Here is a 26,440-nt window from a genome sequence, read left to right on the forward strand (position 1 = left end):
AGAGAAAAGCTCCTCATGCAAGGATTAATTATAGGAGAGCTTTTCCACCGAGCCATCTTCTGGTTTTATCTGTTTATGAAAAAAAATCTCCTGAGTTTATAGTTGAAACTAAAGAAGAAAATATTTTCCCCCAACCAGATATTGAGTGTGTTCGGTTCCGTGACTGTTTTTTATTTTAAGAGATGATGCCAAAACTCTGCCTTCCTGCTTTTATTCTTATATGTTTCAGCTGATTTTGCCTTATGATCGTCGTCTTGTTGCAGGACACAACAATTTTACTGGTTTTTCTTTTTTTTCTTTACATAAATCGTAAAACAGAAGTACACTTTCCTTTTTTCCCCCCTTCTGAGAAACCATGGGGGGCACAAACTTTTGCAATCAACTATAAAAGACTGTAAAAGACTGTAAAAGACTGTAATCTTTGAGGAACGAGCCTAACAGGTCTGATGGGGGGCGGAACCGACGTCGTTAGAGGGAGAAATTATATGGCTCGGAGAACCGGAGGCTCTCTGGCTGTGGCTTGTTCTGCTGACGTTCCGGCACACGGCTGCAAGCGACTGAAATCAACAACGCAACCATGATGTAGTCGAGGTAACATGGAAAGAGTTGTTGAGAGACAGCAGGGTGCTATCTGGAATTAAATTCCCTCCGAAGGGCTAGTTTTAACCGTCATATACACTTTATAATGCTTTATAATGCATCACACCACAGCGCTGTACAGTTCTCTCATCTGATTGGTCAGAAGAGCAAGAACTAATAACTCTCACTGTGGCTTTAATATGTAGTGTGACACTTGTTATAGGTCCTAATTAATTAGTTAATTAGTTAATTAATTAATTGACTGATGAACAGCCATGTGAGTATGGCACACTATTATTTTTATATTTCATTTAATATTTAAAATTCTATATTTTTTATAAACATAAATAATATTTGGTATTTACATTTTTATACGCTGTACCCTAACTCCATCGTCTTTCCTTCAGATCTGAATATTTTTTGCGTTTAATTTTACATTTGCATATTCATGTGGCGACTTTTTCTCATTAATCTTTCATGTGTTTTACTTAATCATTTATTTACTGTTTATTATTTTTGTTTTGCTCTATTTTTATTTCGTCTGACTATCCCTGTTTTATTCATCGTCTTATCACTTATCAATATTATAATATTTCTTTTTATCACTTTAATAATTATTGTATTTTTAATAAATGTAGTTCTGTTTACTGCTTGTAAAGCATTTTAAGCTGCATTTAATGTAATTAAAGTGTTATATAAAGTTTTTTCTAATAATAATGCTAATAATTATAATACTGATATTGTTATTCTTATTGTTACAAATGAAAACAAAGTAAAACAAAACAAATGAATGATAAAAAAGAGAAATAATAATAATAATAATAATAATAATAATGGTGATAAAAAGTATTATTGTTGTTGTTGTTGTTGTTCTTAACTCTTATAAAAATAACTCTTATAATATAATAAGAGAATTTCACTTAAGGAAATCGATTCTTCTGGGGGCGATGAGTTGTGCGCATGCTCAGTGCAATGCACCTGCTCAACAGTAGTGCGCGTCCCCGACGGCCCGAGCGCGCCACCGTGAAAAATCTGTGTGCGCGCTCTTTATGGCAAGTCTCAAAAGAAAGGGGGGAGCAGAAGCACGTGAACGCGCCGTAGTTGTCAGGGACGGACGGGGTGCAGCTGGGAAAAACACACACACACACACACGCATACGCGCGCGCACACACACACACACACACACACGCTCCCTCGCTCTCTCTCGCGCGCGCGCGCATGAGCATATACGGCGAAACGATACGACAGCTTACCGACGGGGGAAACAAGGCAGCAGCCTTCGTCATGACGGTGACACCGCCCGCGCGCAGATAAAAAAAAAAAAAAAAAAAAAAACACCGTGAAGCATGCCGCGCGACTCGGGCACCTTTTGTTCGTTTCCCGGAAACCCTGGAGCGCGAGGGGAATAAAAATGGAGCGGTAGGGGGCCAAGACGAGGCGCGATTAACGCGCGCGTCCACCTGCTGCTACACACACACACACACACACACCGGGGGGAAACGGTCAGGGCTTGCTCGCGCGCACGCAAGAGAGAGAGAGAGAGAGAGAGAGAGAGAGAGAGATCCCGTGGAGAAGAGATAAACATGCTAACAAGCTAAGCGCAGAGAAAGGAGAAGAAGAAGAAGAAGAAGAAGAAGGACGGAGCGAAACCCAAGACGGGAAGGTGAGTGTGTGTGTGTGTGTGAGTGTGTGTGTGTGTGCATGTGCGTGTGTATGCATGTGCGTGTGTGTGCGTGTGCGCGCGTGCGTGCGATGCGGCGGTGAACGGTTTTCAGCTGGGCCACTGTGGCGCGCGCGTCAAAGAGCTGCAATGGGGGGAAAAAAGAGGAGGAAGGGGGAGGGGGGGTTTGGGGGGGGGGGGGGGGGGGGGGTATGTGTCAGCTGTCATCTTGATGAATCCATAATGCACAGGTGTGTGTGTGTGTGTGTGTGTGTGTGTGTGTGCCGAAATGGTATAGAAAAACAGCCGCGCGCGTATTCATGAATACGCATTGGCAAATACGATGCGCATACACACACACACACACACACACACACACACACACAAGCGCGCGCTTGTAAAGGGCTGGAGGCTGTATAGACGCACCCCTATAGGCACGCGCAGAATAACGAGCATCACGTGCCGTGTCAACTGTTTTAAATATGTAACGTTTAAGCGCGCGCGTGTGTGTGTATGTGTGTGTGTGTGTGTGTGTGTGTGTGAGTGATGCATTACTGGCCGAACCTTTGCGGCATGCTGACATGAAGAGGAAGCACGTTAGCACTCCAGCTAGCTGTATCAGCACGCGCGCGCGATCAGTGCGTCAGGAAAAAAAAAACCGTTAGAATCAAAAGGCACGTCGACGTCATCAATGTTTTCCCTTTGGACTAGCGTTTAGCTTGTTAGCTTCCACCTAGCCACATAAACAAGGCTGTAAAACTGATGTAAACATGACACTGCGGACACCCATGAGCCTGCTGTCCGGTTAAACAAGTTCACACCGTCATAATTTGTGTTTTTAATCACACACCTGATGATGTGTGTAGCCCAAACGCTAACAGAGAACACCCAAAAGTCGCTAGCCTGCGTGTGTACGCTCTGACTGAAAATCAGAAGCTGAACGCTGTTTTGTTGTTTATTTGTTATAGCAGCGTGACAAAAGCCCACAGTCTTCCATGGCCATTTGCTAGCACTTCACACACCTTTGTTTTTTACGATTAGCTGCGACAGAAACTTGCATTTTTACTGACAGACGTGTTATAATACAGTTACGCTAATCGATACGCTACGACGAGATTCCGCTGTGATTGCAAAAAACACGCTCACCGTTCCGTTTGTTCTTGATTTGTGAATATGAGCGGTTAATTATAACAATATAACAATATTTGTTTACATTCATGATGTTTTTTTGCATCGATTTATCACCAGAATCGCCGCAGGGACTCTGTCGAGAAACAGAAATCAAAACTAACGATTTTTTACCTCAGTAGTTTGTGATATTTCGTACACAGCTGATCATTATTATTTCCATCAACATGCAGTGACGTTTCGCCCAATATTTTGTTTTTTTTGTCTTGAAACTTTCCAAAATAGCAAATCAGCTAGCAGGAAAAACAGTTTTGGGATACAGACTCATTGTAACTTATTGTCTGTTCACTCGCTAACTTGCTAATCAGTTCAGCTGATCCTCTGAGAGAGAGCACTGTGACCTACGCTGTATTTTATTGGGTGTTTGTTTGTAAATGAACTTGCTGCATTTAAACGGATCCCAAGCGTTGGAGTGTTTGGAACATTTTTAACATAGCAGCGTGACATTGGCTGGAATGTGTTTATTACAGTTTGTCATTTTCGCGGTGTCTCCTCACAGCTGCAGAGTCTCCGGTTCGATCCTGCTTTCAGGTCACTGTCCTGTACGGAGATTCTCTGCATGTTCTCCCCGTGGGTTCCCTCTGGGTTCTCCGGTTTCCTCCTTACTCCTAAAAGTATGCTGCTAGGTGGATTAGCGAATCTAAATTGCCCCTAGTGTTTGACTCAGTGTGTGTGTGTGTGTGGTGCCTAGCGAGTGTATTCCAGAGTGTATTCCCACCTCATTCCCAGTGTTCCCGGGATAGACTCGGGATCCACCAGCACCCTGATCAGTGCTTACTGAAGATTTTCTTTTTCATTTTTTCATTTTGGTTCAGACACATTCGAACTTCTCCTCAGGAAAGAATGGATTATAATTGTTTTTTTAGGGATAACTGATAAAGACAAGAGGCAGGAATTTTGTCGCAAGTTTTATTATTTAAAAAATTTAAACAATACACAATCTAGTGGGAAAAAAAGCAAATTTAGAACAGCTCCAAGAAAATGAACGCCTGAAATCTGTTACAGACATACAGCCTGTTTTATGTAATTAGCCATTTAGCTAATTAATGTTACGCTAGCACCCAAGCAGACAAGGAGCATATGTAAGGTTGCTAACTTGCTGCTTTCGGTAATGAAAGGTTGATTTTTTCACAAAAAAATCTGTTTAAAAATCAACACATTTGGACTAGAAGCAAATTTTCAGAACAAAACAAAACACAAACACATTGTCGCACGTAACCAATCATAATCGCTTTTCCTGTAAGAAGAGGTTTTGTGTGTGTAACAGCATGGAGTAGTCGTATATTTCTTTCTGTAGTTGTAAAAAGCTGCAAAATGAGTAAGAGATATTATTTGGAGTTTAAGCGCTGTGGACTGGCGGACTGTGGAGTGAAGTGAGCGAGCATTTTACCTTAAAGGTGTGTTAGTAGGCCAATGAGACTTTGGGGATTCTGGGATAGCCCTGAACATAAAGGAACAATTCAACAAAAAAAAAAAAAAGCAAAACGTCCACAGTTTCCATTTTTGCCAAAACCCAGTCTGCGAGGATGTGTGTGGTGCCTTGCTTTTTTTAGTGACTACAAATTCTGCTATAAAAAAGAAGTGTCTTGGTTGTCCAATATGACCATATTCAGTTTTGGTTATGTTTATAGATGACAGGAAGTGCCTCTCTTCCCTACACTACATCAGTAAGTCTGAGAGAGGCAGAGATTTACACAAAAGATTTTGAGTGAGACGAATTTGCATTCCATGTCAGTGGAATTGTAACTGAACAAGTGAAGTGAGCTGGGGATTTCCATGATGCTTTCAAAATGAGGAATTAAAATTGTGCACAAGCTTTAGACCTCAGTGTAAAAAAATAAATAAATAAAACAGTCTCACCACAGTGCTGTTGAATTCTCAATTCTGATTGGTCAGAAGGTGTTGATTAGTTTTCTATAACAGCAGCTCTGACAGTAGTGCAGGTTTATATTAACGCGCTCGCTCTATTACGTTATCGTTTCTATAGTAAAAGCTCATTCACAGGGACGTGAATTAAAGAATTATCGATATGGTGAAGTTTTCTGTGAGGAGACGTATATTTATTTAACACTGATAGAAGGAGTCTCCAGTGTCAGTGCTTTGTAACAGTCAGAGTTAAAGCTGTAACTTCTAAGTTTTCGGACATCTTCAGGACAGAGGAGTTTACGCTTCTTTGCGGTTTCTTGATAACATGACAATTTGCATTTTTTTGGGCTTATTAACTTCAAGAAAGAGATAAAAAAGAGAGGCTGGTGAGGGAACGATTAAACTGCTACTGCTACAACAATAAATGGATAAAAATTATGACGTCTTTCTTTAATAAATAAAAATTGTAATCATGGCAAATTGCTGTGGAAGAAGAGGAATAAAACAATGTGCTGTTATAGGAAAGTAATCAACCTCAGGGTGGTAACAGTAACTCTTCATCACACCACCCCGTCTTTGATTATTTTACTATAACAGCACTACACACAGGGGTTTATTCCTTATGTACTGTTGATGCATGTGTCTAATGACAGTACGCATTTGGCTTTTGCTGTGGTTTAATCCTGTATGTGAGATGGACGAGTGCAGAAAGATGATTTGATGTATTACAGGATGGATGGACAGATGGATGGATGGATATGTGAGTGAATGGATGAACTGACAACTCTAGTGTAAACAGACTGAGATAGACCTATTGATCTATGATCTGATTACAATCCAACTCACACTCATCTGTTTTTTCCTCCTCTTTCTCTCTCTCACACACACACACACACACACACACACAGTGTAGTGCTGTGTTGCGGTGCGTGCTGCTGTCACAGTGCGGCTCATCTTAATTGTGAGAAATGCAGTAGGTGGGCAGATGCAGCGACATTTACACAAAGGTAGAGAACATCTCACTCTCTCCTCACTGACTCTCTTGCGCTATCCCATAATCCCACTGTCTGGCTCTCTCGGCTAGGTGTTAAGGCTGGATAAATATTAATTTCGTTTTTTAATAACAGCTCTTTGCAGACGGTTCCCTCTTCCACCTGCCTTGGTTTATTCTGATCTCAGATCAGTGCAGTGTAGTGGGAACGATGTGATGCGTATCTCCATACGTGATCAACAGTTTCATGTCTGAAAAATGTTTCTGTGATTCAGGTTGTTTTAATGGGGAAAAAATGGGGTCTGACAGGTACATAGACCACGCCTCCTTCGCTGGGACTGGCAAGTCCATAGGCCACGTCTTCGTCACTGGGACTAACATGTAAATAGACCACGCCTCCTTCACTGGGAATAACATGTAAATAGACGACGCCTCCTTTAATGGGACTGACATGTACATAGGCCACGCCTCCTTCATTGGAACTGGCAAGTCCATAGACCACGCATCCTTCATTGGGACTGGCAAGTCCACGCCCCTTTATTAGGACTGAAAGGCACATAGGTCACGACCCTTTATTAGAACTGAATGGCACATAGGCCACGCCCCTTTATTAGGACTGAAAGGCACATAAGCCACACTTCTTTCATTAAGACTGACAGAGACACAGGCCATGCTTCCTTCACAGAGATTTACAGGCATAGAAGCCATGCTGCCTTTGGCGGGACTGCTATACACATAGACCATGACTCCTTCAGTGAGACCTCCTTCACTATGACTAACACAGAGACCACGCCTCCTTCACGGGCACTGACATGCACAGAGACCAGCCGTGCATCTGAAATCGCGTACTGTTGCAGTACCTACTGCATTCGATCCAGTACCTACTGCTCGGCCATTGATACAGTATGTACTGATCAGTATATGTGTGTAGTATGAATACAATCTGAACATACTACATCTGCCTTGCTGGCATTGTCATGTGACCTACAATATCATAGTAACTGCAAAAACTTAAAGAGAGGCCACACCTCCTTCACCAGGACTAACACAGAGGCCACGCCTCCTTCACTGGGACTAACACAGACCTTCATTGGGATTGAAACTTTTTGATGCCCTGTAACGTCTTCAATGTATCTGTTAAGGCATGTGGCCTCAAATCTCTCTCTTATTTTGAATTAAAATGGAATTGTTTTCACAATGCTGAACCACAGTGACATTGTTTCACTTCGAAGCAGCTGATATTTGCATCTTACTAATTTATTTCTGGCTTTAAATAGATCGTTAAAGACAACCTAAAATCAAAACAGACACATTTTCTTTGTTAGCTCGTGTCCTTGGTTAGATGATTCATCCGCTCTAATCACTTAAAGGACATGTTGATCACGTATCGAGATGTGCATCACAGCGTCTCCGAAGGAGAAATACACATCTGTAAGTGTATTGGCCAAACACAAGCATTATGTGTTGTTATTAATTTATGAACTAACGACATTTTTCATTTTCTTAAAAAAATTATAATTTGTAATGAGACTATAAATAAACAGAGCAGCAATTAGCAGTACTGTAGCATCCGTGGTTGGGAAAAACAAAGCCTCAGCATCATACAAGTTTTCTTTAAATTATATTCAGTAATGTATAAAAAAAAACATTAATACATAATGGTATTAAACACATGAATGTCAGATGATGACCAATGTTATTGTAAACCAATATTTTTTCCCCATGTTATTGTTTTGGTCTTGGACATTGAGATAATACTAGGTATTGGTACCAAAGTCTAAATTTTGGTTTAGATTTGTTATGATTTTAAAAAATTTAGATGTTTTAAGAAGTTCTAGTCACAGTGATAGTAAGTTCTTGGTTTTTATTTCAGTAAAACCACAAAATGCATGGACTGACATCTCTTTTGAACCTTTACGACAGCAGGTGATCTCCAAATCCCACACATGCACAAACATGCACTTAATTTCCACACCATTTTAAACAAACTCTTCCCTTCCACCAGTCTGCTGCATCATAGTGCAGGACACGCAGAGGACAGAGTGATGTAATATAGCACAACTCTCAGTAACACTGCGTGTGAGAGAAAGAGGGAGGGAGGAAAACAGATTAATGTGAGTACACAGAGAAAATGAAAGTAAAGAGAGGTGGGAGTTGTGTGGATTCCTCTGATAAGGCGGCTTCTTGTATTACTTAAATAGGTTTGTTTTGCAAGGAGAGTAAATATATTGTGGCATTTCTCACTCTCCCTGCGTGTGTGTGTGTCTCCACAGATCGGACAGTAAGAATGACGTTTGTGCAGTGCAGACTTTCTCCAGATTGATGGATGTCCTACAGGAGTCGCGATTCGCAGGGCCTGAGCACTGCCCCAGTCCTCCTAACGCCACAGACAATGGTACTAGACAAACACACAGAGCCACTGCCTAGAAACCATTGATTCACTTGCAAAAATCATCATTATTACTATTATTTCCCTCTTTTCCACATGGCCCTTATTTAAAGATGCTGTTTGTAACATTTCTAGACCTGTAATCATCATGTAATTCCAAAGGTAACATTACTACGCAACATTTCTTCATTTTTTCTGGCTTCTGTTCCTAACATTCCTGCCCCGCCTGTTTTCCATAAGAAGAGCCGTACAAGCCTTACAAAATACAAAGGAGTGGGGTCCGCTTTGGGGGGAATGTTTCCTTGCATTTGAAATTCGCCTCCCAGACAACAGACAGTGTTAAAATTATCTCAGGATTATCATGCTTATTTTATTTTGTTTTATTAAATTTGCTATGTTGGGATTACAAGAACATTCCACATAAAGGGTCTAGTTTCCCAACAACATCTGACATAATGTTGAAGTGCTTTCCAGAGCAAGATATAGTCGCTGCATTAAAAGGTTTTGCTGCATATGGTTGTGCTATTGAAAAATTCTTTGGTTGGTCATTTGCAACGTCAGTCAAATGGTCCATTTCTGTGAAGGCAGCCAGTCCTTGGCCGTATTTATTGAGGAAAAGTACCAAGCTTTGTAGCGACAGCTCAAACGCTGCCATGCAAGTATACGTCTTCCTTCTTCCTCCATTTACCATGATGAGTAGGGACTTAAATTTTCACTCTAGAGTGTCTGCAATTAGGACTATTTACTCCTACCCCAGCAGAGCCTGACATCACGCTGATATTTCCACTTTATTACCACACGTTAGATTCTGTTATTTCCTTATTTAATAACCCAGTCATGTAATATTCTCTGTAATGCTCTCAGATGAATTAGCATCTAGACTAGCAGAGAGAGCATGAGGACTGTTGCATAAGGAATTCTGTGTTAGGAGCATCAGATTCCATTAAAACTGCATTCAAATTATAATTACTTAAATGATTTAGTATCCAAATGCATTTAAATATTAAATAGCCTATAGTGTTACCCTGCCACATAAGCAGTACTGCTACTCTGTGTGCTCATATCACATAATAGCACCGAAGGAGAAAATTGTCATTTTCTTAAGCAATCACAAGCAGACATTCTATTAATTAACTTTAAATCTAGCTTTTGGATACCTTATTTTTTGATGTGCAAGGACCACAAGACAAACCTGATATCTTTTCGTAATTAATCTGACATAAGCTTTTCTTTATTTCTTTTTTAGACTCGCATGATCATCTCTCTGACAAGTCGCATGTTCTGACGCACTGTGACTCCACCGACCCTCCTCTTCTATCCCCACCCACTCTGGATTCCTCCAGCCAGACATCTGAAGTTCCCTTCAGTGTGACAGACCTGCACGATGACTCTGTCTCCAAAGCCACCTCTCTCTCCTCCCTTTCTTCATTCTCTTCTCTCTCCTCCCTCTCATCCCTCACTTGCTCCAAGCCTGTGAGTCCCTGGTCTGTGCCTCAGGGCTGTGACAGACCATCCCTTTCCAGCATGGATTCTGGGGGAGGAGACTGCATAAGTTGTCTACTTCCAAAGAACCAATCATGTGAGTCCGTTCTTGGATTAACCTCCGATTTCCAGTCCTGCCCTTCCTCCAACATCAGCATGCAGTGCCTCAGCTCTGCCACCACTACTGGCCGCTATGGTGACCAAGTGATATCTGATCAGTTGCTCAGTGGCACCACCCATCCAGCTGGAGTTCATGAAAATGCAGAAGAAGGCAAGTCAATGCGAGAGAGTGAATCAGATGATGATCCGACCTCTAGGAGTATATACGAGAGTTTGAGCGAGGAGGCTCAAGACTGGAGCTGCCTGGAGTCCCTGATCAGCGAGAGCCGAATGGAACTGTTAGACTTGTGCTCTCGCAGCGAGCTTGCAGTCAATCTGTTTTGCGAGGAAGATGTGGAAAACTACATGTTCCAGGATGAGGAGTCAACTCTGGGTACTGACGTCTGTTCGCTCAAAATTCGCTACGAGTCCTACCCGGATGTGGCCCAAGAACGGACTGAGGTCCCCCTGCAAGATGAATCCCAACTAGGCTTTTTTCCCACTCTACCCTGTAGCAGAACGGAAAGTTTGCAAGACAAGATGGACCAATCAAGCGAGGACAAAGTAGAGGCTCCGACAACCCCCAACAGCAATTTTCTTTTTGACCTCAGTAACTCACCGGAGGATTCTGGCGAGTTCAGTGATGACAGCTACTGCACAGGCTCATCGCCTGACACCTGGCAAGCTCAACAACCCCATGGGCAACTGTCCAGAGAGAATTCTAGTTCCTCCAGCCAGCTCAGCTACCGCCTTCGTGCCAAGAGGAAGGTTGCTTTCCGAGAAGACTACCTATATGATGTTGACTCCATAGAGAGTGAGAGGAATGCAGAAAAGCGCAAGAAGCTGTCAGTCGGACCTAAGAAAGAGTGGGACGATGACTGGTGCCCAAAGAAGCGGCGCCGGTCATGTCGAAAGGAGCCGCCGGTCATCATTAAATACATCATCATCAACCGCTTTAAAGGTGAGAAGCACATGCAGGTGAAGTTGAGTAGAGTGGAACCTTCAGTCTCAACGGTGAATCTAAATCCAGATACCTTACTGCACTATGAAAAACTGGCACCTCTGAAGGCCTACTGGCAGAAGAAGGAAAAGGAACAGCAGGAGCAGAACTCAATAGCAGCTGCAGACAAAACCAAACGCCTCAATGGCTGCAAAAGGCCACCGAGCACTACCCCTAAACGCAAACAAAGGAGCGCAAGACTCAGGATTCAACGGGTCCCTGCTGTAGAGACTGCAATCGCCAGCCAAACTGCTGCTGCATTGTGTAACAATCAACAAGAAATGGCTGACTCAGTAAAAAGCACAGAAGACCTACAACGGGCCACAACACATGATGCCTTGGACAAAGTAGAGACAGGTAAAACTACACACCAAGCCAGGGCTAAGAGCAGAACTCAAGAGCGAGAGGAGAGGAGAAAACTAGATAAAACAGTGAAGATAAAGAAATTCAAAAGTGAAGCCAGACTGAGGGCTAAAAAGCTACAGGAAGCACAGAAAGAGGAAAACCCCACTGCCTCTGAACTTACAGAGTTAAGTTCTTGTTTACCTGAAAACCTTAGTGACTCTTTGGAAAGTAATCTTCTCACAAATGAGACCTCGGTTGAAAAATGCACTTTGACTCCCACTGCCCCTGGGACTAATGAAAATGTGGACCTCCTGCCTGGTGGATATCTACAGACTCTTCTGGAAGCTTCAGAATCTTCCAGCAGTGCCAATGTCACATATTTTTCTACAGACGAGCAGCAGACAGGGTTGCTACCAGTTGCAGCCCCTCTGCAACCAGTTCAAACGTGTGTACTGTCCCCTCCCTCAGAATCTGAGCTCCCACACTCACCCCAGCCTCTCAATCACATCCCACACCACACATCGTTCCCTGAGACCGACCACCCTGAACAAAGCTACCCTGTCAACTGGCCTTCCCAACCCACCGTTGAGCAGCTTTCATTCTCTCCCGACATCCCAACTCAGTCCCCAGTCATGCCGTCAGGCTTTCCTAGGCCAATGCCTGTACTAGCAGGGGATGGCACAACAGTGACAGGGTATAGCCAGGTACCACTGGGTACCTGCAGGATGGCATTCGAAGAACCAATCTTGCCAGAACCCCACTCGGATACCGATTATGGGCGTAGTCCGGTGGGATCACGAGTTGAAAACGGCATGGGCCGACTCGTCAGCTTTAACTCTCTGGGATCTCTTTCTGCAGCTTCAAGCAACTATAGTTCTCTTAGCCTGAGAGAGGGTGAAAGAGAAAGAGAAGAGGAGATGAGCGAGATTAGTGATGGTTTCCTCTCACATTGCAGCCCTCAACTAGTTCTGCAGCAGAGCCTTGAGGAGATCACTCCACTTCGAGAGTCCACTGACTTGCTTGATATATCCAACTTCACCCCTGACAAGTTCCGGCATTCCTCCTTGTCTGAAATGTCCCCACCTGACACACCTAGCCCCTCACCACAGCTGCTGGGGAACTGTGGCAAAGGGGGAGGGTTTCTGGAAGCAGCAGGGGCTAATGTGAGGTGGAGCTGCAGCACTGTCCCACAAGTCGAGCAAGATGCATCACAAAACGCACACCTCTTACAAACCTTCACTGAGGAGGATGATGAAGAAGGGCTTCAAGGTCTTAAAAGGTCTAAAAAGAAGGGAGGAAAGAATGGACAAAGCACCAAAAAGACCAAAACTCCCAAGGCGGCTAAAGGTGAGAGGGTTAAGCTCCCAAAACAGGGTTCACATTCTGCTAAGAAAATCAAGGCATTATTAGAGGGGAAAGCAGCTAAAGGTGAGAGGAAATTAGACAGCGGTGCTCCTTCTCCAACCCCCTCCCTGAACATGATAGGGGCTCAGGGGGACTGGCCGAATGCTGGAGCTCTATCAGATGATGATCAGGGTGAGTTCCAAGAGCCGTCGAACATCCTGTCCAATATAGTCTCCGGGATGGCAGAGGTGCAACGCTTCATGCGGGCCTCAGTAGAACCACTTTGGGGGCCTTGTCTGTCACCAGGGCAGCATGCTCTCCAAAGCCAAACACTGAAAATACTTGGTAGCAGTGCTGACCTTAAGAAACGGGGCAGTGCATCAGGGGCAAGTAAGGGGAAGAAAGGGACAGGGCGCGATGGTAAGACCTCATCAAAACTTCTTGCACCTGGCTTCTTCCCTCCTATCGGTTTGGATTGCCTCCCGCTTCCTCACCGGCCTGCTCACAAAAAGATGTACCGCCACAAAAGCACCACAAAGTTTGCCCGTGATGAACTTTTAGCGGGTAAAAGGGACATCAAAGGAGTTGCATTGGCAGCTTTGGTAGAGAAACAGAGGTAATATTTTCTCTTTGCAAAGTACCCATGTCAATCCTTGTTTCCTGTCAAATCCTTCTGAGCCGCCACCACCACACACATTTCAGAGCTGCATGGCACTGACTTTACCCACAGTCCTTTGCCTGCCCCACAGGAAAGTGGGTACCCCCTGCATGACAGCCCTGCTAAGCTACCTACTGACTAAGTGGAGTCACTGTATCACAGCTGCATCTATCTGCCATTTGCTGCTTTGTTGCATTTTTTTAATCAGTTTATTTTTTGATCAGTTTTTTTTAAAGAGACAATGCCTTGAAAGCCACCTTAAAGCATACTCTGGTGTAGTATTACATTTTGAGGGGGTTTGTTTTTTTTCTCTCTGTCACAGGTCAAGCGCTATAAGTGTTTAATCCGTGTGCTAACACTGTTGTTTAAAACAAGCCCATCACTTGCAAAATGGTTGCCTTCTGTTGTTCACGGGTCAAAGTTTTTTTTTTTTTGTTTTTTTTTTGTAGTATTCCCCTCATTAAGAGTATTCCAGTGTTACTGTGCCAACCATTTGGAAAGATTCGGGAACTCCACGGGTAGCGCATATTTAGAAAAGGACATCATACTTTTGTATAAGACACTCGTGTCTTAATGTAATAGTTGTCTTTAGTATTATGTTTATTTATGGTTCGAGTATTGAGGGTTTGGTCACCGGTGCCATAGGCTGACCCGAGTCCTCTCTGCCAGTATCGAAATGCTGTTGTACAGGAACATATGCACTATTTACAAAATAAGATTATATCAAACATGTTTAAAATTAACGTGCCAAAATATGAACAATTAAGTGTACAGAACATTTTTATCTACATAATAAATATTTGCTGTTTTTTAATGTGGTGGTGGTTGTGGGAATGTATGTGTGCGGTCTCGGGGTGGGTTGGAGAATAATTTCGGATTTTACTGTTGTTACATATGCAGACATCGGTTTGTGGAGTCTTCTGTACAATCGGGGAGAACGATATCACTGTTTTTTTTTTTCACTGTTTTGTTCGATATTACACGCTTAGTGAGTCGCAAAAAGAAAGAAAGCCACTGAGCAGAAGAGTGAACGAAGAGGAAGAGTTGTAACATTGTAACTACGCATGTGCCAAATATAAATTATTTAACATTTTATCACAATTTATCATATCACAATATTTAAAAGACATGACTTCATGTTTATTTGTATGTGTTTTCATAGGGCAGCATTTTAAACGTAAATGAAGAAATCTTATTTTGGGATTTAAGCCAACAGAATTATGCTAGCTAGTAGGGATGATATAATTATCATATCTCAATACTTGAAGACGTTTTCACGATACACGATATGAATCGCCAGCACAGTGCCAAGAAAACAGTAGTGCCAAATTTAAAAAAACAAAAACTCGTAATATTTTAATACTTTTTTTAATATATATATAGTTTTAACAATTAACAAATAGCCACAGAAATACATCTTGATATTCAGTAAGCTACTGGATACCGTTAATAACAATGAAATGTTATAAAATTACTTTATGATTTATTAATTTCTTTTATGATTGTGATATAATATATCACTCAGCACTACTAGCTAGCAAGTTACATATGCCACCTACTGGTAGGTGTTACATTAGCTAGCTAAATATAAGCTACGAAATATTAGCTAGCTAATTGTAAGCAATGAAACGTGGAGTTAACTTGCGTTTGTAGAGTTTTGTGGTCTCCAGATTTGCTTTACTCTGGACCCAAAAAGGAATTTTTGCAGATTTCAAAGCAAAAATGCTGCATAGCATGGAACTAAAGAGTACTTTTACCGAATATTAGCACATGCCTAGTTATACATGATCTTCTGAGTGACATTGTGTCGTCCTCCTGCTACGAAAAGGGTTCGATAATAAAATATGTACAGAGGGAACTGGACTAGCAGTAACTTACCATAAATCAGTGTAGATCATGAAAGACTTTATGATTCCTCTTCATAAAGTTTGCATTCCCTAATAAACTCTAATAAAATGATCAGTGGGAACTTTCACACTTCAGTTTTGCAGACAACAGGACCAAATTATTTTTTGAGAGTTTTTCCAGTGTTGCTAGCGATGTGCATGCATAACCATGATATTCAAGCTAAGTTGTGCATGCAGATGCCCTTATTTAGCATCTTTTTTTTGTTCGTTTTTTTTTCCTCTTGCGATGTTTGAATGTTATTTAATGTTTACAAAAAAATAATGTGAGTACCCCAGCATTCCCTAGCATTCTTTTTTTAGTTTTTTTCCCCTATTATTTATGTATTTTTTGGACGAGGGAACTATACAGACTTATAAAATTCCCTTGTAAAGAAAAATGAAATGCAGCATTTGCATCGACTACAAAGTTAGTCAAAAAAACATCCATGTGCCATATTTTTACGAATGTATTATGCCTTCATGGTTTTTATTTCGCATAACTTTTTTTGCCTTATTTATTTATTTTTTTCATCACAATAACAGACCTGTTTGTATCATCTGGTATCTTTGCCAGGAGGATTATTAAAACTCTTGATGTAGGGGGAAAAAATTTAACAACCTGTATATTTTTCATCGTGCCAATTTGTAACATATTTTCTAAGTGTATATTTTTCTTAGAAAGTGCTGTGAGGTCGTTTCTTGATGTGGCTTCTGTCCTTTTGCCTTTCAGGCAGTGAAAAAGGTCACTGAATTATCATGGGATTTTTTTGTTTGTCTTAAAGCCAAAAATTGTGAAAGACAAAAAAAATCCTTTGGTAACGGAGAAAAAGCTGTGGCTTTGTTGAGTTTTGTTATTGGACCAATCTTATTGTGAGAGTGTTGTGCTCTAGTAAATCAATTACTGATAAAAAATGAAAACAGACAGCTAATTAATGACACTAATTTGTGATTTAATCTCTGTTTTATAGATTTTAATGTAAATTATTCTAGTATTTTGTTTCTGTTGTATCCGTTTCAAAGGTTTAAATATTTGTGAACCAGCCTGTATGGTGAAAAATGTAATATTGGTAACTGGAGTTTTGTAATCATGTTTATGGAATAAATATAAATTTAAAAAATGGCTTTGGTCACTTGTTTCATGGAATCAAGTCTTTTTTTTTCCCACTGATGAAGAATTTTTCTCTTCATGTTTTTTTTTTTTTTAATATTCACTTTGACACTAAATAATTAAGGTTCGATGTGACACCTAATTAAGTTTAAAAAGCATTTTCAGATTACTTTATGGAAAATTGTGCCCCTTTAGTGGATGATGACAACTTTATTCCAATTAATTTGCTAAGTATCTTAGCATTGGGCCTCATTTATCGATATTTAAGTAAAGTTGTGTTTAAAAGTGTTTGTGATCCAAACAACCCAAACATTCCTGCCAAATTTAAAAGTTTCACTGATTATCTTCGTAACTCGTGCACATGTTAATAACCACCAATCAGACATAAATCATCAAACGCATTCGTAGCACAGCTGGTTTGCATTTAGCCACGCCCACAAAACTATATAAAAGGCAAAAAGTTCACAGAGAGCTGAAAAGGACAAAATGATGACTAAATAGCAAAAGATTGCCTCCTTTTGTCCTAACTGAACAGCTAGTCTTATTTATCTTAATTTGTTTTATGGAATTTTTCTTTTTTTCATGACTGAATTTTACAAAATGTCCATTAAACTGGTGTGTAGCTGAAATAAGTAAACGACTGAAATGTGACAGTTATCCGTAAATAAAATCACAGTAACTCATCGACAATTTTATGTTTTGAAGCCGATCAATCAAGGTTCGCATTGATAAGTTTAATTACACGTAAATTTACACAAACTCGGAGAGAAACGCAGGATATGAAAGTTTTTCCCAACTAACGATTTACAGAAAAATTTGTTTATATCCAGCGCAATAAATGTATGTATCCATGTGATTGAAACGTATCTGAAAGCAGAGTTTGATTTGAACTTTAACTCACGATCGAAAAGCAGTACCATTTTGTCAGTAATAACTTAAACCAGGTGGATGGAATTTTCCAGAGGGAGCAAAAGTGAATTAATTGAATATTTACACACAATGTCCATTACACTCTGTAGCCCTGTTGGCTTGCTAGTGTAAATAGGCAGCAGGATAAAGTACTAAAATTACCACAGTAGTGCTGTGAAGTACGGAAGCCATACGAGGCCACACATTATTTTTTCTTTCTTGTTTTCTTGTGATCACGGCTTAATTTTCTCCACATAACAAGAGTTATTTTCTCACAACGTAATTTTCTCACAAGAATCTCTCGCCCATTGTGAACAAGACTGGTCTTGACTACACGTTCAGGGTCACTATATTGTCTTTGACAATAAAGTTGTAGACCTGATGGACTCCTTCTCAAGTGTCGAACACTAATGTGGAAGTTATCGATCTCTGACAGAGTTATTTCAGCTTGAGCGAGTCTCTGATCAAAGTAAAAACAAATTTGTTCATCCATGATGCTGTGGGAAGCTTTTGCTGCCTCCAGAACAACAAAAACAACATGCTGTTATGTCGAGTACACACAAAAATTAAGTCGAGATCACGAGAAAAAACCCAAAAACACGAAAGAAAAAACCCCAAAACAAAACATGGCCTCTTAGGGATTAGGGACAGGGTTTCTGGCAAAAAAAATGCTCCTTTGAAAGCAGCATATTTTATATTTGTAAAGTTTACACTTCTGAACAGCTTCTTTTGTTTTCACTGTGAAAAGGAAACTGAGATCGCGCTGTCTTCCGCCTTAAACCTGCTGTGATGCTGACTGGATTTCTGAATGAACTTAGCTGAAAGAATAAATAGATTTAATGCAGAAACAGTGCAGAGATTCAGAAAGTATAAGTTTTGTGTAAAAAAAAAAAACTTTACAGGAACAAATTCATCATAAAATGATCAAGTAATAGAGTTAGCTAAAGCTAATGTGTCAGATCTGACGTCATGCTAATGAACCATCCTGAATTTCCTCATGAGAAACATATCTTAATATAAATGCTCTCTCTCTCTCTCTCTCTCTCTCTCTGTCTTTGTCTTTTATATTTTTGAGGTGTTAGTGATTTTCTTTCCATCCAAGTGATCGCAGCATTTTAGGATAAAACTAGTTGATGCTCCAAGTTCAATTAAAGTTAAGTAGTTCAACCCGGAAATCTGCCCTCTCCAAAATGGCGGTACAGTTAACGCGTTTGACTTGACTCATCACGTGACGCATATTCTCGCGAGATTTGGGGAGAGGGTGGTTTATTCGCGTCTCCAGTGACCAAAACCGGTTGTGTGAGACGTTTGTTTTGCTAATCTTCTCGGTTAAGTTATTGCGGAAAAAGCAGAATGTTTGTAAAACATGACGTTTAAATGTAAAATAATTTACATTTTTATAAAGTGATGTGATGACAGGTTAGCGTTAATCAGCTGTGAAGTATCAGCTAGTTAAGTTTTTTTTTAGCGAAGTGTCAAACAGCTAACAATCACCTGAGCTTGAATTTCACTTTCATTTTATTAATAGCTAATTTAATATCCTAATGAGTTTATGTCCATTTTTTTTAAATATATTGCGTTTAGGTTTTATATGTAGTTAGCAGCTCAATGATCTGAGCTCAGGGGAAAGTAGCTGATGCTCTAGAAGTCTCCAGGTGATGTCATAGGCTAATTTGCATATTTAGTGATGTCACGGTCATTTGCATAATTAAACGTGTTACATGGAGATTTTCTAAGAACAGAATAGAGTTTAATCAGAATAGAAAGTAATCGATTATAACATCTTAAAAGGAAGTTGTTTTTGGTCTTTCACTTTCTCTTTCTCTCTCTCTCTCTCTCTCTCTTTCTCTCTTGTGCTTTCTCGCTCTCTCTCTATCTCTCTCTCTCTCTTGCTCTCTGTTTCTCTTTCTCTTGATCTCTCTCTCTCTCTCTCTCTTTCTCTCTTGTGCTTTCTCGCTCTCTATCTCTCTCTCTCTCTTGTGCTCTCTCTCTCTCTCTTGCTCTCTGTTTCTCTTTCTCTTGTTCTCTCTCTCTCTCTGTCTCTCTTTTGATCTCTCTCTCTCTCTGTCTCGCTCTCTCAGGTCCATCAGTCGAGGTGATTTCGTGTTTTGCGCTCTATGATACGAGGCAGAGTTCACAGTGACTCGGAGGATGAGCAGACACCTGGTGTGGAATGGAGACCTCCAGGTAAAACGTCAAACAAACACAGTTTATCCTTCGACTCCACTCGGACACGACGCCAAATACAGATGCAACGGCAGGAAAATCACTCATCGAGGGGATGACCTCTTGACCCCTTGACCTCTTGAGTGAATAATCAGATGTTGTGTTTCTGAAGCTTTGACCAAAGCACTCAGAGTCGTTGGTCCTCTGTTTGTTATTTGAAGGTCGTTACTGTTTGTGAGGCTGGTGGAGGGACGCCGAGCTCCATCGGACACGTCACGCCTGCGGACCGACAGGACGGAGAACTCCAACCGAAGCCCACCACCGATAAGTCAGGTGGGCACAGAAATAGCACAATCAAAGCAAACAATGATTTCTAATCTGTCTTTGCAGCAGGAGGCCATTTTTTTCTGACCCGGAGCCCAACGTGGGGCTTCGTGGGAGTCGTCGTGGGAGTCCGTGAGCTCCTGTATGCAGAAGAGGGCGGCATATCACTTTTTTTCTCCTCCAATTGTGTTACGCAGCATGAGCAGCAGTTCGAAAAGTTGCATTGGGCTGGCGTAACGTGCCTCAGAGGAAGTAAAGTAAAATAGTTTGGTCAAAAGGAAAGTGTACACAGTGTCACCAGATCTTTCCACCACATCACCACCTTGAAGCCCAATCACGGTGCGTTCAAGTCCTCCTGCGAAGTTCGTAATTACGACGTCAAGTGCGTTCGAGTCACTTTAGTCAGGGCAAGATGGCGGTGAACCTTCTCTTAATTAACTACAAAAATAAACTAATAACGCTACTTCTAGAAAATGAAGAACAAAGAATGTGCATCAGGTGTGTTTTGCTTTTTCATGGTGTAGGAATCAGATAACAAATGAAATTTAATTAATATCCTTTCTTCTGTATTGATTCTAAAAATGTGTTGCATTCACTGATTCTGAAATGAATAACTAGTGAGTTATAACTCTGTAATAACGAGTGAGTTATAACTCAGTAATAACTAACGAGCTATAACTCAGTAATAACTAACGAGCTATAACTCGGTAATAACTAACGAGTTATAACTCAGTAATAACTAACAAGCTATAACTCAGTAATAACGAGTGAGTTATAACTCGGTAATAACTAACAAGCTATAACTCGGTAATAACTAGTGATGTACACCTTAGTAATTACTAATGAGGTGTAACTCAGTAATAACTAGTGACTTAAGAAGTAATACTAAAGGCATCATCAGCATTCTCTTTAAGAATGTGTATGTTGTTGTTGTGTGTGTGGTGTGTTTTTTTGTTGTGTGTGTGTGTTTGTGTGTTGTCGTTGTGTGTGGGTGTGTTGATGTGTGTGTTATTGTGTTGCGTGTGTTTTGTTTTGTGTTTTGTTGTTGTTGTTGTGTGTGTTTGTGTGTTGTCCTTGTATGTGGGTGTGTTGATGTGTGTGTGTTGTTGTGTTGTGTGTGTGTTGTTGTGTGTTTTGTTGTTGTGTGTGTGTTTGTGTGTGTTATTGTGTGTGTGTGTGTTTATGTGTTGTCCTTGTATGTGGGTGTGTTGATGTGTGTGTGTTGTTGTTGTTGTTGTTGTGTGTGTTGTGTGTTGTCCTTGTGTATGTGTTGTTGTGTTGCGTGTGTGTTGTTGTGTGTTTTGTTGTTGTGTGTGGGTGTGTTGTTGTGTTGTTTTGTTGATGTGTGTGTGTTGTGTTGTTGTGTGTGGGTGTGTTGTTGTTGTTGTTGTGTGTGTGTTGTGTGTTTTGTCGTTGTTGTGTGTGTGTGTGTGTGTGTTTTGTCGTTGTTGTGTGTGTTGTTGTTGTTGTTGTTGTGTGTGTGTGTGTGTGTGTTTTGTCGTTGTTGTGTGTGTGTGTGTTGTTGTTGTTGTTGGTGTGTGTGTGTGTGTACACATTAGGAGGCTGTTTGAAAGACTCAGCGCAGTCGCACAGCTACGCGTGTGATAACGATCTCTGCACCGCACCCAGAAGCGTCTACGTTACAGAGGAGGAAGATGAAGATGAAGAAGAATACGTCAGTAAGACGAGAAGCGATCTGACTTGTTCTCCATCGTTCCCGCGTCTCTCTGGTCAAACTCGCGTCTGGTTGTCTCAGATTTATGTTTAATTCGTCATTCTGGTCATCAGCATCATCTATCATTTATTCCCCAAATAATTTCCAGCTGAGGTTCAGTGAGATTTCCTAATTTCTTTCTCCATGTGTTTATCATGAGTGACTTTATTAAATGCTGTTCTGATTTATCAAAACACAGACTTTAAGGTCAGTAATATGCAAATAATACTCTTCTGTTTCAGATTGTATTATTTGTATTATTCTTATTATTTATATACGTTATTATATGTATTATATTTGCAATATGAGTGAAAGCTTCTTTTGTGTAAGTCATGTTTTTAGCTGTTTTTTTTTTCTCCTTTTCTTTAAGTGCTTCAGTTATAAAAATAATTTTAAAGCTTGAGTATCGATATTGTGCTGATACTGAAGGTTTCAGTATCGGAAAAGCAAAAAGTGGTATCTCTAATTATTCTGTGAGACAGAAAATGAGCGCTCGTTACTTTTCTACACTTAGTCTTTGTCTGTCTTTGCTTCTGCATTGAGTTTTTGTTTTTCACACAGCGTGGAATCTTTGATGCTAAACTAAGTTCAGCTGAAAAACATTTGATTCCAAGATGGCCGCCTCTATACCATTCCAGCCTTCGTGTTTATAGATTATAGAAACTCAGGCGGTGTTTTAAACATTTTGTGAAACCTACGTTAACATCGTAGCGCCAGTGAAACATGAAACATAGCTTATAGAGTGCATTTAAGGTCATTAAGGTAACCTTTTTTAATTTAATTCAATGTAATGTTTATATGCGACTGGAAACATTTTCTTTATTTTGATTTTTCTGGGTTTTTTTGGGCAGCAGCGGTCCTCGTGGATGACTCGCTCTGTTTCCACGCCGATACGCTCCAGGAAGGCGTGGCGAAGGACAGAACGCACCACTGCGTACAGTGTGGGAGGAGCTTCGCCTATCTGTGCATCCTGCGCCGCCACCAGCGCGTCCACACGGGCGAGAAGCCCTATCAGTGCTCGGAGTGTGGGCGGGGCTTCGCTCATCAGAGCAACCTCCAGACGCACCAGCGCATCCACACGGGCGAGAAGCCGTTCCAGTGCGCCGAGTGCGGACGCAGCTTCTCACGGCAGACCGTCCTCCGGTTACACCAGCGCGTCCACACCGGTGAGAGACCGTACCCGTGCCCGGAGTGCGGGAAGAGCTTCAGTGACCGATGCGCTCTCAGAAGGCACCACCGCATCCACACGGGTCAGAAACCACATCCGTGTGTGCAGTGTGGGAGGAGCTTCACTCATCAGAGCCACCTCCATCGTCACCAGCGCATCCACACGGGCGAGAAGCCGTATTACTGCTCCGGGTGCGAGAAGAGCTTCCGATTTTCAGGAGCTCTAAAGACGCACAAGTGCGCAGATGGACACGAGGCGACCCGGAAAATCGTTATCCCACAGGTTTAAGGCTGATCTGTGTTATTCCCAAATCCGAGGGAATTTGATCTAAGCTTGAGCCCGAGTCTATCGTACGTTTCTGCGAAGAAACGCCAACATTTACGGGTTCAGCCGTACCATGTTTGCGTTTGACTCGTTTCTGATGCAACGGCGATACGAGAGACACGACACATTTCTGCTTTATCAATTTCCGGGGAAGAAATTAAAGGCGATTATTTTTTCTCGGGGTGAAAACAGGACCAGAATTCTTTCTCTGTATAAGAATCATTATGTACAACATGTTATAACTGAAGCTGTGCTATGTTTTCACGTGTAATAACATGATTATAAGCGCAGATCAGACCGAGTCTGGTATTGTTCTGCTTTATTTGTGATGTGTCGCGTGTCACGGATCTTATCTGGCGCTCTTTCCGGGCCTGCTTGTGTCCGAGTGGCGCACCAGGCTGGGTTCTGTACCGTTTCTGCAGGACCGGGAGCCGCTGTGTGGGTGTCTGCGTGTGGGCAGCGGGTCCAGGTCATCTCCGTGGTGAAGGATTTTAATTTCAAATGAAATGAAAGTTGCTCCAAAGACTATTTTTGGACTGGGCAAAAAAGTGTGAAGTTTAATTCCTTTGTATTTGTGATGTTTATTGCTTATCTGAGATTAGTGACGAGCAGAGAGCCGACACGCTGCCTGGCCCGGTGTGATTAGCGAGGAGCGGCCTTGTTTACTTTTACAGTTTGTGTGCAGTCTGTCCATCTACACCGGCGATGAGGAACACGGAGGATTTCAGCTAATGTCTGTAATTTACTGCATCAGAAACGCTACACTCAGCCTCCCTGACTGCTGGATGGACATTACTGATTTTAAAGAGGAAATCTGGCTTGTTTAATGCCAGACACATCATGAATTTACTTCTAACATTTAAATATCTAACATTTTGCACAGTATGTAAAGTAATTATGCAAATTTAGATAATTAATGAATGAATTAAAACTTTACACATGTGTAGAAGTTCGACATGTGTTTAAAAATCTCTCCATATGAAATTATATATCACTGTAAAGCTTTATTTCCAAAAGCACAGCCTTGTCGATGACGTCATGACCCTTTTCCCCCGTGACGCTATTGATTGCTGATGTTATATTTATCTTTTTTATTTATTTTTTTTAAAGTATATATTATTAAATATAAAATAATAAAACATTTTGTAGTAATACACACAGTTTTTTTTTTGAAAAAATAAACTGAGTGTAATCAATTTGTTGAAAAGATTTTTTTGTAATATGCAAATTAGTGCATATGTAATGAGCTGCTGATTAGCATGAAGAGTGCAGTTTGCTAATCAGGTATACGTTGCAAAAAAATGAGCTATGTAAATATATTTTTAAATGTGTTTTTATGTTACTTATTTTATTAATAAATTATATGTTTTTAAGCGTTAATAATAATGTTATAAATAATAAAAAATGATAAACATTAAAGGATAAACAATCGAGTATACAGCGAAGCCTCGCTGTTTCCATGGTGACCTGCGGTCCAATCAGCGCGCAGTGTGATGGTGGGCGGGGCTGTGACGTCTGACTCCTCGCGCTGTAGGGCTGTCAGTGTGCGAGTCGCGAGCAGAGCTCAGTCCTGTAGTGCTCTTGTCCGTTTTTATTTCATCTTTTCTCTCAGATTTGCGGTGTTTTTCAGACCCTGCCGTCCCTCTCAGGCACCATTGAGCCTCCGGAGCAGCCGAGAATGCCGAACATCAAGATTTTCAGCGGCAGTTCGCATCCGGATCTCTCGCAGAAGATTGCTGATCGGTTGGGACTGGAGCTCGGGAAGGTGGTGACGAAAAAATTTAGCAACCAGGAGACATGGTGAGGAGATTTTTATTTCCACTTCATAGATTACAGATTAGTCATGGCGATTTAACCGCGTGCTCTAACGTTTTGTAGTTTCCTGAGGTGAAAACCGTCGCTACGGCTCAAGAGTAAAACGATGCCTGAGGACTACATTTCCCAGAATTCATTTTATTATTATTATTATTATTATTATTTTGCCCTGCGCACTAACCAGTGTACTAAAAAACCGTTAAAACCGTTAAAACCCGCCGTGATTTAAAAAACCGGTAAAATTCTAGAACGCGCGAATTCCACTACAGTTCCCTCCTGCACGTGCAGCCTCCATGTTCAGCCATTTTATATCATTTATATGGAATAACGCAGTTATAAACAGGTTTAACTTGCACTCTGAGGGGAAAAGGTACTAAACTGAACCTTTCCTGGTCCCCTTAAAGGTCCACTTTTTACCTTTAGTGTGTATCCTTCACCTGGAGCTGTGTATGTAGTGTACATTTACTTTATTTAGCTTTTAAAAACTAATTAAAGGTACTATTGTGTACCTTAAAGGTACAATACACACCACACACCTTACACACTGAAGGTAAACAAGGTGCATCATTAAAGGTACAGTGTCAGTGACAGGGAACGGTTCAGGTTAGTACCCGAGTGTGGGAGTGATAAGAAATGACAAAGTTCTAGAAACATCTCTACACCTTTATCTTCATTAAGGAAAGACCATACAGGAGAATAAACAAACAAACAAACAAAAACAAACAAATGAACAGTAGATATCGCAGTCAAGCTTGACCAAGTTGATCTCTGATACTGTTACAAGTATTATTATTATTATTTTTGGATTGGAAGTTTTATTAAAATGAATATGTATTTATGCAAATGAGGCAGCATCCAATTAAATTTGCATACATAATAAAACCTTGTTCGCGAAAGCAACGTCGCTGGACAACACGAGGTCGCGTCAGTGGCTGGATTTTATTCAACGCTTCACCAGAAACGAAACGCAACAAACAGACATGCTAGTTCTCTGCTAGCTTGCTAGCTCTATTATTTTTCACATTCCCAATGATTCATCAAATGTCCGTCACTGAACAACTCCGCTGATGATTTACACACGTTCACGAGGCGCTAAACTGGAGGCCGTAAACTTCCATTATTAGCAACATCGCTAAAGCAAACCTCAGACACCCAAACATTATCTCAACTAGCTGTGTGTCTTTCTGGATGGAGGAAACATCTTCGCTTCATCTGCGGACGATTTGTTCCTTCAAAACCTGAACTCAAACTAGTGTGTGTGTGTGTGTGTGTGTGTGTGAGAGAGAGAGAAGCTAAAAATATATCAGATTTTTGGCACTGGTCTGAGTGACATTTATCCTCAGAGAGCTCATGTGTAAGATAAGAAGCTCACAGTGCAAAAGTCCTGCCTCAGGAGTCCACGAGCCGCGATCCGATCACGTCCAA

The 26,440-nt window shown here is 41.1% G+C and overlaps 3 protein-coding genes across 8 annotated transcripts in view; all 3 read left to right on the forward strand.

Annotated features, from left to right (window-relative positions):
* The first annotated feature begins 1,530 nt into the window (after positions 1-1,530).
* nexmifa (neurite extension and migration factor a) lies at positions 1,531-16,598 on the forward strand. Its single transcript, XM_034300928.2, has 3 exons — positions 1,531-2,242; positions 8,558-8,679; positions 9,920-16,598. The coding sequence occupies exons 2-3, from the start codon at positions 8,607-8,609 to the stop codon at positions 13,561-13,563; spliced, it is 3,717 nt and encodes a 1,238-aa protein (XP_034156819.2). The 5' UTR covers positions 1,531-2,242; positions 8,558-8,606; the 3' UTR covers positions 13,564-16,598.
* Positions 16,599-18,602: 2,004 nt separating this feature from the next.
* Positions 18,603-23,335, forward strand: LOC113524214 (gastrula zinc finger protein XlCGF49.1-like). Of its 5 annotated transcripts, none has more exons than XM_053230489.1 (5): positions 18,603-18,923; positions 19,586-19,691; positions 19,892-20,003; positions 21,554-21,673; positions 22,560-23,335. In XM_053230489.1, exons 2-5 carry the CDS (start codon positions 19,656-19,658, stop codon positions 23,162-23,164), a joined length of 873 nt encoding a protein of 290 aa, XP_053086464.1. In that variant the 5' UTR covers positions 18,603-18,923; positions 19,586-19,655; the 3' UTR covers positions 23,165-23,335. The 5 variants fall into 5 exon arrangements, with proteins under 5 accessions (XP_053086464.1, XP_053086462.1, XP_053086463.1 ...); XM_053230487.1 differs by having other exon boundaries at positions 18,604-19,159; XM_053230488.1 differs by having other exon boundaries at positions 18,604-18,883.
* Positions 23,336-24,713: 1,378 nt separating this feature from the next.
* prps1a (phosphoribosyl pyrophosphate synthetase 1A) overlaps positions 24,714-26,440 on the forward strand; it is an 11,879-nt gene continuing 10,152 nt past the window's right edge. The window contains exon 1 of one of the 2 annotated variants that reach the window (XM_053230494.1): positions 24,714-25,000. In XM_053230494.1, coding sequence (XP_053086469.1) covers positions 24,879-25,000 — 122 coding nt within the window. In that variant the 5' untranslated portion in view covers positions 24,714-24,878. The remainder of the gene's footprint in view (positions 25,001-26,440) is intronic. The other variant, XM_053230492.1, reaches the window with a different exon arrangement.

The sequence above is a fragment of the Pangasianodon hypophthalmus genome, chromosome 27 (genome assembly GCF_027358585.1).
Source record: "Pangasianodon hypophthalmus isolate fPanHyp1 chromosome 27, fPanHyp1.pri, whole genome shotgun sequence".
NCBI lineage: Eukaryota > Metazoa > Chordata > Actinopteri > Siluriformes > Pangasiidae > Pangasianodon > Pangasianodon hypophthalmus.

Bases quoted from the DNA above. Each gene is read 5' to 3' on its own strand.
- LOC113524214 (XM_053230489.1), top strand. From the start codon at position 19,656: ATGAGCAGACACCTGGTGTGGAATGGAGACCTCCAG. The intron at 20,004-21,553 runs GTGGGCACAGAA...TGTACACATTAG, and splicing joins GCCCACCACCGATAAGTCAG to GAGGCTGTTTGAAAGACTCA. The intron at 21,674-22,559 runs GTAAGACGAGAA...TTTTTTGGGCAG, and splicing joins AGATGAAGAAGAATACGTCA to CAGCGGTCCTCGTGGATGAC.
- nexmifa (XM_034300928.2), top strand. From the start codon at position 8,607: ATGGATGTCCTACAGGAGTCGCGATTCGCAGGGCCTGAGCACTGCCCC. The intron at 8,680-9,919 runs GTACTAGACAAA...TTTCTTTTTTAG, and splicing joins TCCTAACGCCACAGACAATG to ACTCGCATGATCATCTCTCT.